Source organism: Schistocerca americana, chromosome 5, assembly GCF_021461395.2.
Source record: "Schistocerca americana isolate TAMUIC-IGC-003095 chromosome 5, iqSchAmer2.1, whole genome shotgun sequence".
Lineage (NCBI taxonomy): Eukaryota > Metazoa > Arthropoda > Insecta > Orthoptera > Acrididae > Schistocerca > Schistocerca americana.
In genome coordinates this window covers 665051160-665064393 of record NC_060123.1, presented here as the reverse complement: position 1 = coordinate 665064393, position 13234 = coordinate 665051160, and the positions used below count along the sequence as shown (strand labels likewise).

The 13234-nt window shown below is 43.4% G+C and overlaps 1 protein-coding gene across 1 annotated transcript in view; it reads left to right on the top strand.

Moving 5' to 3' along the window:
* The first annotated feature begins 855 nt into the window (after positions 1–855).
* The window catches only part of LOC124616620, a 175493-nt gene continuing 163114 nt past the window's right edge, over positions 856–13234 (top strand). The window contains exon 1 of the mRNA XM_047144944.1: positions 856–1094. Coding sequence (XP_047000900.1) covers positions 856–1094 — 239 coding nt within the window. The remainder of the gene's footprint in view (positions 1095–13234) is intronic.

The following is a 13234-nucleotide window of genomic DNA, read 5'->3' as shown; positions in this document are numbered from 1 at the left end:
TAAAGTAAGAAATGGCACCAAGCAGGGGCGCCTACTTATAAAAAATATTGGGGGGGGGGGCATACTGGGGGTCTTGGTCTTGCCCCGGGAAATCTTCTAAATTGTGGGGCGCTTCAGTTGGAGTGATATGGGCCCCTGATACGTCTAGATACGACTCTGACGGGTGACACGTACTTAAGCAACCTGTCTGATCACCTGCATACATTCACGTCCATTATGCATTCCGACGGACCTGGGGAATTCCCACAGGGCAATGCGACACCCCACACGCCCATAATTGCTACGTAGTGGCTCCAAGAACATTCTTCTGAGTTTAAACACTTCCGCTGGCCGCCAAGATCCCCAGATATGAATACCTGGGATGTCTTGCAACGTGCTGTTCTTGTACTCTTACGGATTTATGGACAGCCCTGCAGGATTCATTGTGTCATTTCCCTTCAGCACTAATTCAGACATTATTCGAGTCCATGCCACGTCGTGTTGCGGCACTTGTTTGTGTCGGAGGGGGCCCTCCACAGTATTAGGCAGGTGTACCAGTTTCTCTACAGTGTATAACTAGAGTAAATATGAGGTGCTATTTCTTTTGTACGAAGGCAACGCTTTCTGTAGTCACTTTTTGTGTGTTTTGCGTGGAAGTGGATAGAACGAGAGCGGCACGTCTGCCTTATCTGTCCAGCACGGGCGGTGGGTATCGCACCACACTTGCGAGTGCCACGCGCGTGTCGCTACACGGACACATCGTACGGTGTGTGCGGTATGTCAGTATGATGAACAATAACGACAGCACGTTATCTATCACAAAAATGGCGTCGATATCCCACCGCAGTGCATTATTTAAACAAATAATTCGGGTTTATGTTCCCGGTCTCGCCGCACTGCCGCTGTAGGAAGAGGGACTTGGTGACAAGCGTAAGAGGTTCTGCGGTGTACAGGCGTTGCACCGGTACATGTTTGTCGTACCTGCCGAGGCCGTTGCGCCGCCGCGATTCCGTCAGAGACCAGCTGGGGTCCAACTCGCCTACATCGCAGCCACGAGCGCTGTGTCCGTGCAATGCTGGGACGACGCTAGGGGGAGTCACATCGCCTCTTTACTCGTAAGTGTTTGTAATTAGGTTGCTCTGAAAAAACGATATTTTGGTCGTGCCGCTCACCCCATCCTGACAGTGGGAGTAACATCGACACCTACCATTATACCCTGCAAGCCACGTGACGGAGTGTGGCGGAAGGTACTTCTCGTACTTTTCTGGTACCCTATTCTGTTCCTCTCACGAATGTCGGCGGGAAGAATGATTGAAACTTCCTGGCAGATTCAAACTGTGTGCCCGACCGAGACTCGAACTCGGGACCTTTGCCTTTCGCGTGCAAGTGCTCTACCATCTGAGCTACCCAAGCACGACTCACGCGCGGTCCTCACAGCTTTACTTCTGCCAGTATCTCGTCTCCTACCTTCCAAACTTTACAGAAGCTCTCCTGCGAACCTTGCAGAACTAGCACTCCTGAAAGAAAGGATACTGCGGAGACATGGCTTAGCCACAGCCTGGGGGATGTTTCCAGAGTGAGATTTTCACTCTGCAGCGGGGTGTGTGCTGATATGAAACTTCCTGGCAGATTGAAGCTGTGTGCCGGACCGAGACTCGAACTCGGGACCCTTGCCTTTCGCGGGCAAGCTGTGAGGACGGGGCGTGAGTCGTGCTTGGGTAGCTCAGTTGGTAGAGCACTTGCCCGCGAAAGGCAAGGGTCCCGAGTTCGAGTCTCGGACCGGCACACAGTTTTAATCTGCCACGAAGTTTCATATCAGCGAACACTCCGCTGCAGAGTGAAAATCTCATTCTGGGAAGAATGATAGTCGCTAAGCCTCTGTATTAGCTCTAATTCCTCGAATTTTCTTGTCTTGGTCTTTTCGCGGGATGTCTTTGGAAGGAAGTAATGTGTCGTCCGAAGTGCTGTCTCGAAATTTCAGTAGTAAATCTCTCCGTGATGCACAACGCCCTCTCTTGTAACGTCTGCCGAGCATCTCGGTAACGTCTTCGCGATGACTAAACGACCCCGTGACGAAACGCGCCGCTCTTCGTTGGATCTTCTCTTTCTCTTCTATCAATCCTACCTGTTAACACCTGATAAACAATACTAAAGAATCGGACGAACATTCGCCTTGTAAGTCACCTCTTTCGCGGATGAGTTACATTTCCTTAAGATTATTCCTACGTATCTCAGTCTGGCATCTGTTTTTTCCTGGCTAGTCAATCGTAGATAAGGTACGGTAGATACTGAGTGCAGAAATTGGTCATCAATAGTGTAGTTGTACAGTTGCGGATTTACTGTCAAAACCTGCACCATACGTCAGTCCTCTACAGATCAGTCTGCAAATCGATACTGTCTTTCTGGCGTTGCTACTTTCTTATAGATGACCGCGTCGTCTGCGAACAGTCTTAAAGAGCTTTCGACGCATTCTGCTGGATCGTTTATATACATTGTAAACAGTGACGGTCCTGGCACGCTTCCTTGGAGTACTCCGCAAAACCCTTTCACATCTGTCGGCTTAGTTCCGTTAAGAACTGTGTGTTGAGTTCTATCTGCAAGCAAGTCTTGAATCCAGTCTCAAATCTAGTCCGATACTCAGTAAGCTCGTATTTTTTCACTAAACGGCAGTGCGGGACGGTGTTAAATGCATCCCTGGAACCAGGGGACGCGGCATCAACCCAAGCTCCGTTGTCTACTGTTCTGTAAACCTCGTGGAGGAACAATGAGAGCAGAGTTACGAAACATATCTGTTTTCGGGATCCATGTTGATTTTTATGATGGAAATTTTCCAAAAACTTCATAATTCACTAGCGTAAAACATGTTCCATAATTCCACAAGAGATTGAGTTCAACGATATTAGTCTATAATCAAGTGCATTTGTCTTCAGATCTTTCTTAAAAATGGGAATGACATGTGCCTTTTTTCCAGTCGGTAGATACCCTTCGTTCCTCCAGCGATTTACGAGAAACTTCTGCCAGAAGGGGAGTAAGTTTAGATTAAATTAGATTCACTTATCGTTCCACAGACCCAAAAAATTTGATGATTCTCGCGTGAGCGGAACAAGTTCTTTCACGTAATCTTTGTAGAGTCTTATAGATACCTGACCTGCTCCTGATACCTTTCCACTACTAAGTGATCGTAGTGGGTTTTCTTTTACGCGATCAGTTATCTCATTATCTGCCATTTCAACGTTCGTACGATGATTGAAAGGTAGGACCCTATTACGATCTTCCACGGCGAAAAAATTTCGAAGCACCGATTTCATTATTTCATCCTTCTCTCTTTTATCTTCCGTTTTGGGACCAGTATTGCCACTGCGAACCGTTTATTGATTTACCGTAAGACCAAAACCTGTCCGGGTTTTTACTCAGATTGGTTGACGAAATTGTAGTTTCAAAGTCACTGAAAGCTTCTCTCATTGCTGTCCTTACTCTCATTTTCCCTTCGTTCAGCTTTTCTTTGTCAGCTACGTTTCTACTTTTCTTGAATCTGAGATGAATTTTCTTTGTTTACGTAGCAGTTTTCTAACACGGCTATTAAACCATCCTGGATCTTCCCCGTCCCTTAAGACCTTAGTCGGAACATACTTCTCTAGGACACATTGCATGATGCCATTGAATTTTTTTCAACTTTTTCTGCACATCTTCAATTTGTACTCTGTCACTCATGCTGAGCAAAAATATTTTCCTACCTTTCATAACATTCCGTGCAAAACCTGTAGTCATAGTGGCTATCACAGCCTTATGATCACTCATGCCTTGCTCTACGTTCTAATTTGTATTGATCATTATGGCTTCGATGACATGACAATTGCTCTGATACGTAATACAATTACATTACTTGAACAATCTTTGTAGCTGCACAAGAGAGGGAAGATGAGAAGGTTCTAACATAAATTGATGATTATGGCCTCGGTGACTTGACAACTGCCCTGTTATCGAGTATAAGTACGGGAATTCTACAATCTTTGTATTTACACATTGTCTCGGCATGTTGGAGCTTTTAGTGCCATGAATATGCTACGATATCATATACGCACAATGTAACGTCGATGTGTTTATTTTACCCCTTTCAGTACTTCAGATGCATGTTGTTTTACAAAATAGTCCACTGCAAATCGGAGATATTCATTTTCTTTTTCTTTCGTCATAATTTCAACTAGCACTGGAGGGAGCACATATATATGCACATAATATTTTACCTACGTGAGATGGTGACCATGTACCGTACATTCCCACGAACATAGCATAACGTTCATCGAAATTATTTGGAAAAACTTTCTCTGAAGCGTTCTGGCGAGTGAGTTCTGTAAGTAAATACCACACATTTACTTAAAATCCAAACACATACTCGCACCACCCTAGACAGTCATTCAAAGCTCTCTGAACGACTGGGCTAGCACACATCATGTTTCTAAAGGCTGATCTCTTGAAGAATGTACTCCTCAGTATTCCTGTTGCTTCATATCTTAACTTTTTAGGGTAGTCTCCAGCATATACATTGTGGTAGTCTAGTAGCATATCAGGTGTTTGACTGTTGAACATTGCACATATATTTGAGAAATTCTCATTCAGTACATGTCGCTTGTTGTGTGAAAGTATTATACTTTCAATCGTCACCACTACACTGGACCATCTGTCTGAGGCAAACCTACAAGCAAACATTTACTACCAGATGTGTTTAGATTTTACTCCATACAAAGTGACATAACCTTAACAGGTGAGGTATGCCATGGTAACAAACAGGCGAGTGGGTGCTGGTGGTGGTGGTGGTAGCAGGAGGGCAGTGCCTGGGAACGGCTGATTTATATCACTGCGCTGTGATACAAAATAATCTGTTAAATCTGCAGTTCTGCTGGGGTGCATTGTGGTCCTAGAAAAAAGATAACGCGAATACATGTTAATAACAACGTCATTTTTCATACAGTTCAGATACTTTGACGTAGATGGTGCTACACTGTAGTAGTAACAAATTTTTTGGTAAATAACTGGTCGTTCAGAGGAAATTGCCTGAGAACAGGGGAGTCCCTTCCCATAATTAATTAATATTATTAACAAAAATAATTTTCAGTTTTCTTCTGCTTTTTGGAGGCGGTGATTCATAGTGGTCTTCTCACTGCAGACCACAGACCTCGAATAGGCTCTGTTGGGCAAAAGAAAAACGGGCAGTGGGAGCTTGATTCCAATTGGTCAACCACTGCATACAGACCTCTAATGGCCATTTTCCCCTCTCCTGCCCCTCTTCATCCTCCATTCCTCCCCTCCCTCTTTCTGATGGAAACTAGCTCCATGCTGCCCGTAATCTTGAATGCGACATGCCCAAATATGTTGGCTGTAATATAAAGCTACAGGTCGCTTGAAGGTCAGCTCATAGTGGCAGTGACACCCTATTGCTGTTACAGAGTATCATCTGATTAGCTGCTTAGCTGACATTTCCTGCATTTCAGCGACACAGGTTCTCTTGCTTCCCACTGGCATGTCTCACTCTGTCTTCACGTCTCAGACTGAGCAGAGAAATCTTGTAAAATGTGTGTGAGAATGAGCAGCAGAAGAAACCTGTGGATCATCCACTTTATCAAATGGTTCACTTATGGCGAACGGTAGATGGATCTATAGGGTAGACATTACCCTGAGAACATATCTTGAATAACTGTCGCAAATCGACGTCACTTTAAGTCCTCCTACGGACAAAAGTTCGACTCTGAGAGAGTATACATTTCTGAAAAATGTTTCAACTGGCTCTTAGCACTATGGGACTTAATGTCTGAGGTCATCCGTCCCCTAGACTTAGAGCTACTTAAACCTAAGTAACCTAAGGACATCACAAACACCTATGTCCGAGGCAGGATTCGAACCTGCGACCGCAGCCGTCGCGCGGTTCCAGACTGTAGCGCCTAGAACCGCTCGGTCACACCGGCCGGCGTGGGACTCAAGAAAATCACTAGATATAGATATTATAAATAACTAATTAACTATTCTTTTCACTGGTTAACTTGCCTCACAGTACTGAAAGATATCCTGATTTTGGGAGATATAATTGACAACATTTCTGGTTATTTCTGTTATTTTCACATCCTTTTGGTTTTCAATTTCTTCTAAGAAAGAATATCAAGACCAACATAGCAAAATCATAGAGTGGGAAGTAAGAATGAAGCAAGGAAAATTTATGAAAGAAATATAAATAAATTCTCACAAGTCTGTGCCGTAAAAAACTTCACACAGTTATATCGACCTCTTGTAGCTGTCACCTATCTGAGGCTCAGTAGAGCATCACAGGACACACGAAATACTGAAACTCATTTCATTTTATAGTATGAGATGGCACTGAACACATAAGAATTTAACTGAAGACGACATGAGCTGTGGAGGCCAGTCAGCAGGATGAAACATTTCTAAAAAAGAATGGCTGTATAGAAAATTCGCTGCATCTTGGAGGTACGAAAAGTCACAGAATAGAGACATGTCTTGAATCCAAAACAACTTATATGTCGCTGGTAAAGGTGTATTTAATGTCTTACAAACCCTTGAAATTCAAACATAGTATATGGAAGACATTTAATCTCCATACTGATGCACTGACATAACATGAAATCCACCAATATATTTGAGCATTAATCCACAAAGATGTGTGAAACACATAGAGCTTCTCGGAACTTATACCACAATAACTTAATGTTAAATATACATAAACTACCATGTGTTGCGTTCTTGTCTTCAGTGTGAGACTGGTTTGATGCAGCTCTCCACGCTACTCTATCCTGTGCAAGCTTCTTCATCTCCCAGTACTTACTGCAGCCTACATCCTTCTGAATCTGCTTAGTGTATTCATCTCTTGGTCTCCCTCTACGATTTTCACCCTCCACGCTGCCCTCCAATGCTAAATTTGTGATCCCTTGATGCCTCAGAACAAGTCCTACCAACCGATCCCTTCTTCTTGTCAAGTTGTGCCACAAACTCCTCTTCTCCCCAATTCTATTCAATACCTCCTCATTAGTTACGTGATCTACCCGTCTAATATTCAGCATTCTTCTGTAGCACCACATTTCGAAAGCTTCTATTCTCTTCTTGTCCAAACTATTTATCGTCCATGTTTCACCTCCATACATGGCTATACTCCATACAAATACTTTCAGAAACGACTTCCTGACGCTTGAATCTATACCCGATGTTAACAAATTTCTCTTCTTCAGAAACGCTTTCCTTGCCATTGCCAGTCTACATTTTATATCCTCTCTCCTTCGACCATCATCAGTTATTTTGCTCCCCAAATAGCAAAACTCCTTTACTACCTTAAGTGTCTCATTTCCTAATCTAATTCCCTCAGCATCACCCGACTTAATTCGACTACATTCCATTATCCTCGTTTTGCTTTTGTTTATGTTCATCTTATATCCTCCTTTCAAGACACTGTCCATTCCGTTCAACTGCTCTCCCAAGTCTTTTGCTGTCTCTGACAGAATTACAATGTCATCGGCGAACCTCAACATTTTTATTTCTTCTCCATGGATTTTAATACCTACTCCGAATTTTTCTTTTGTTTCCTTTACTGCTTGCTCAATATACAGATTGAATAACACCTGGGACAGCCCACAACCGTCTCTCACTCCCTTCCCAACCGCTGCTTCCCTTTCATACCCCTCGACTCTTATAACTGCCATCTAGTTTCTGTACAAATTGTAAATAGCCTTTCGCTCCCTGTATTTTACCCCTGCCATCTTTAGAATTTGAAAGAGAGTATTCCAGTCAACATTGTCGAAAGCTTTCTCTAAGTCTACAAATGCTAGGAACTTAGGTTTGCCTTTCCTTAATCTATTTCCATAATATTGTCCTCAAGGACATTGCCCTTGTATAGACCCTCCATATACTCCTTCCACCTTTTTGCTTTCCCTTCTTTGCTTAGAATTGGGTTTCCATCTGAGCTCGTGATATTCATACAAGTGGCTCTCTTTCTTTTTGCCTGCTTCATTTAATGCGTTTTTATATTTTCTCCTTTCATCAATTAAATTCAATTTCAACTAGCCCTTGTCTTTTTACCTACTTGATCCTCCGCCGCCTTCACTACTTCATCCCTCTGAGCTACCCATTCTTCTTCTACTATATTTCTTTCCCCCATTCCTGTCAATTGTTCCCTTATGCTCTCCCTGAAACTCTGTACAACCTCTGGTTTAGTCAGTTTATCCAGGTCCCATCTCCTTAAATTCCCACCTTTTGCAGTTTCTTCAGTTTTAATCTACAGTTCATAACCAATAGATTGTGGTCAGAGTCCACATCTGCCCCTGGAAATGTCTTACAATTTAAAACCTGGTTCCTAAATCTCTGTCTTACCATTATATAAACTATCTGATACCTTCTAGTACCTCCATGTTTCTTCCAGGTATACAACCTTCTTTTATGATTCTTGAACCAAGTGTTAGCTATGATTAAGCTATGCTCTGTGCAAAATACTACCAGACGGCTTCCTCTTTCATTTCTCTCCCCCAATCCATATTCACCCACTATGTTTCCTTCTCTCCCTTTTCTTACTCTCGAATTCCAGTCACCCATGACTATTAAATTTTCGTCTCCCTTCACTACCTGAATATTTTCTTTTATCTCATCATACATTTCATCAATTTCTTCATCATCTGCAGAGCCAGTTGGCATGTAAACTTGTACTACTGTAGTAGACATGGGCTTCGTGTCTATCTTGGCCACAATAATGCGTTCACTATACTGTTTGTAGTAGATTACCCGCACTACTATTTTTTTATTCATTATTAAACCTTCTCCTGCATTACCCCTATTTGATTTTGTATTTATAACCCTGTATTCACCTGACCAAAAGTCTTGTTCCTCCTGCCACCGAACTTCACTAATTCCCACTATATCTAACTTTAACCTATCCATTTCCCTTTTTAAATTTTCTAACCTACCTGCCCGATTAAGGGATCTGACATTCCATGCTCCGATCCGTAGAACGCCAGTTTTCTTTCTCCTGATAACGACATCCTCTTGAGTAGTACCCGCCCGGCGATCCGGAATATTTTACCCAAGAGGACACCATCATCATTTAATCATACAGTAAAGCTGCATGCCCTCGGGAAAAATTACGGCTGTAGTTTCCCCTTGCTTTCAGCCGTTCGCTGTACCAGCACAGCAAGGCCGTTTTGGTTAGTGTTACAAGGCCAGATCAGTCAATCATCCATACTGTTGCCCCTGCAACTACTGAAAAGGCTGCTGCCCTCTTCAGGAACCACACGTTTGTCTGGCCTCTCAACAGATACCGTTCCGTTGTGGTTGCACCTACGGTACGGCCATCTGTATCGCTGAGGCACGCAAGCCTCCTCACCAACAGCAAGGTCCATGGTTCATGGAGGTAATTTTAATACGATAATAGAAGTTAAAAATTAAAATAATTACAAAGTAGGTGGTGATTGGGAAATGCAAAATTAAGATTTTACATTTAAAGTAGGTACATTAGAAAATGTTGTAGGAATAATAAACTGGAAACTATGAATTCTATATCTTTTGATGGTAGAAACATTGCATAATTTAGTGCAATATATATCTCTATCAACTGATCATTTTGTGTTAATATCATTATAACATTGTGTCCCTTGTAATTAAGGAATCATATCTGTCATTTGGAGCGTAAATATTTATTTAATTCATAACGCACACAACATATCAACTTAAATAGTAAAAAATGGTGTTTTACAACAAATGATAATAAGAAGAACATAAACGAGATTTACACAAAAAATGGAAAATTTTTGAAAGTAAAGTAGAAAACATTAAACAATTGGCATTAAGTCAATATCAATAAATGAAAGATAATACATAAAAGGTGCCTATAATAACGAGTATAGTTCTAAGGTTCAGTTGCAAATATTTGAAAAAGGCAATGACTACTGTCTAATGCCATTATGTACAAGCTACCAGATGTAAATAGAAAAGAGATAAAAGGTAACTCATATGAGTATTATTCAAAGGAAACATTTATTTTATGCTGTTGTACTATTCTTAAGAAGAATGGAGCAAAAACAATGGAATAAATTTTTATGTGTTTTTAATATGATTAGTCCTAAGTTGTTTGTTTCACAGTCGTTGGATTTATGATAGCATAATACGACGATCTGAGCATAGTTACCTTTCTGAATATCAAAACAAGTTAAATACTAGATAAATGAACATCATAAACATGCCCAACACCACAATCGTGCATAATTTGGTTCAGACAAAATGTTCGAAACACGGTTGGCAATATTTGTAACTGTCAAAGGGTATTACGTTAATAAGTAAAGTATTCTCCCCACCAATCCAAAAAAAGGGTAGTTTTTTTGACCAGACATATGAAACTACATTTTTACATCTGTAACAGAGGCCCTTGGATGTTCACATCACTTTTCCAGCATAGAATAGCTCTCTGTCCCTCTCTCTCTCTCTCTCTCTCTTTCTCTCTCTCTCTCTTTCTCTCTCTCTCTCTCACACACACACACATACACGCAAATTTTCCAATTGCAGATGTAGATACGGGGCGCAGGACAGATCTGAGCAGTATTTATGTTTCACTGCTCACTTTTTACAACTACTGCCTTCCGGCTGCTGTCAGTAGCGGTAGTGGTCGCTGAAGCTGCTGTCGCGGTAGCAGACGTGGACGGAGCAGCAGAGGGCAGAGCCGCCTCCAGGCGCCGGCCGGCAGGAGGAGGCGTCGACACGGCACATCTCGGGCTTGGGGCACGGCGCTCTCTGGCACGGGTTGACACACCAGCCACCAGCGCCACCACCCACACCCTGACACACAAGCAGACAAACGCTCGTCACTCACTCTGCACCAGGACACGATACGTCGGAGAAGTCATCAGCAGATGAAACACATCAGGCACGTGGTATGACACTTGGCTTAGCAAAAGGCACAAGTTAACAACTACTGCGTAAGTAGATCCTCATACCGTTCTGTGGGCAAGACGAGGGAGAATGGGAGGAGAAGTGACAGCTGATGTTTTGAGTCACATATGTAATGCATCACTGACTCAGGGTACTTTTTTCCAGACAGGTTAAAATATGCCGTTGTCAGGCCTCTCTACAAAAAGAGGAATTCGGTGGATAGACTAGTCTGCTCGCTACTTCGTTTCATATTCCACCGGTCACGTGTGGAATGCGTTGGGGGGACGTATTGCGCCACTTCGCATTCACCAGTACTCATCCTTAAGTTGTCAACCGCGCTGGTGCTGGAATGGGAGTCAATAATGCGTTGGTCCACCTCCGGTCCTCATGCGGGCAGTTATTCGGCTTGGTATCGACTGATAGAGCTGTTGGATGTCCTCTTGAGAGACATCATTCCAAATTGTGTCCAATTGGCCCCTAAGATCCTCAAAATTCGGAGTTGATTTCAGTTCCCTGCCTGCAATGCTCCCAACGTTCTCAAATTGGGAGAGATCCGGCGATCTTGCTGGTCAAGGAAGAGTTTGTCAAGCGTGACGATAAGCGTAGAAACTCTCACAGTGTGTGGACAGGTATTATCTTGCTGAAAGGACAACACGATTGGGCATTGAATATCACGACGTACCACTGCGCCGTAAGGTTGTTGCTGATGACAACAAAATGGGTATTACTACGAAATGAAATGCTACCCCAGACCATTGCTCCTGATTGTCGGGCTGCATGGCGGGAGGCTGTCAGGCTGGTATCCTACCTCTGTCCGGGCTGCCGCCAGACACGTTTTCGCTTGTCATCAGGGCTCAGTTCGAAGCTGGACTCATCACTGAAGGCGATTCCACTCCAGTCAATGGGATCCCAGTCCAAAGCTGTGTCTGGAGACGCGACAGACTCCAGTGGGACACCAACCCGACTGTCGCCCGTCATACGGGCCGACAACCAGGAGTGATGGTCTGCGGTACCATTACCTTTCACAGCAGGACCACTTCGGTTGTTATCCACGGCTCTCTTACAGCACAACGGTACGTCGACGATATTTTGCAAAAAAAAAATTGTTCAGATGGCTCTGAGCACTATGCGACTTAACTACTGAGGTCATCAGTCGCCTAGAACATAGAACTAATTAAACCTAAATAACCTAAGGACATCACACACATCCATGCCCGAGGCAGGATTCGAACCTGCGACCCTAGCGGTCGCTCGGCTCCAGACTGCAGCGCCTAGAACCGCACGGCCACTCCGGCCGGCGATATTTTACACCCTGTTTTGTTAATCTTAATGGCAATCCATTCCGGGGTACATTTCAGTAAGATAATGCCCTCCCAGACACTGCACAGTCTCTTCTCCTCGTCTTCATGCTTGCGAAACCCTTCCCTGGCGGGCAAAGTCACCGGATCTCTCCACAATTGAGGACATTTGGAGTGTTATGCGCAGGGCCCTCCCACCAGCTCGGAACCTTGACTATCTAACTCGCCAATTGGACGGAATTTGACTTCATACCCATCAGGAGGACATCCAACAACCCTGTCAATCAAAGTGTGGTGTGCGTACTGTAAGACCTTCGGTACACACACCATCAGATTATTTGTCTTGTCGCTCTAACAACGTAGTCGAGTGTCAGCAATATGTCTCGTGGTCTTATCGTGGCGTGTTTATCTTCTGCCGTTAGGTCAGACGATAGAAATGCCACTTGCACGCTTAGAGTAGCAGATTGACAGTGACCAACTTTAAACAGAACTTGATTAATTTTACACACATTTATTAAAATAATAAAAATATAGACATTACGTAACTTGATTGTGGATGCTGTTTACAATTCACAATCTGAAGTTCCTTTGGTCTTGGTACGTTAATCTTGTTCTCACATATCTCTGATACTTGACAAAGTGTCTATACATTTCTCTTCATGGCTATGTACAGGAATAGGATAATCTTATTAGGCGCAGACTGAAACTTGACTATAGACTGGTACAGACAAATGCAAACTAATGCAGACTGACTAATCGGAGGTCTGTACACTCGTTATAATACCTCGACCGTTCAGGTATCACTGCGCGAGTGTGATCCGCGAGAAGAAAAGGTTCTACGTTAGCAGCAATCTCATTGGCTGCGTTACATATTAATACGCGGATCGGCGGAAGCAGAATTTGGTCCATCTCTAAGACAGCGCCATCTCATAGTGTGGAGACGGACGAGCGCTGTGCCTGCGCTGTTGTGCTTAGTGGGGCGCGCTCTAGTGGGAAAGTAGTGTACGCGCTGACTATGCGGAACTATGTACACAACACAAAGTCAAGCT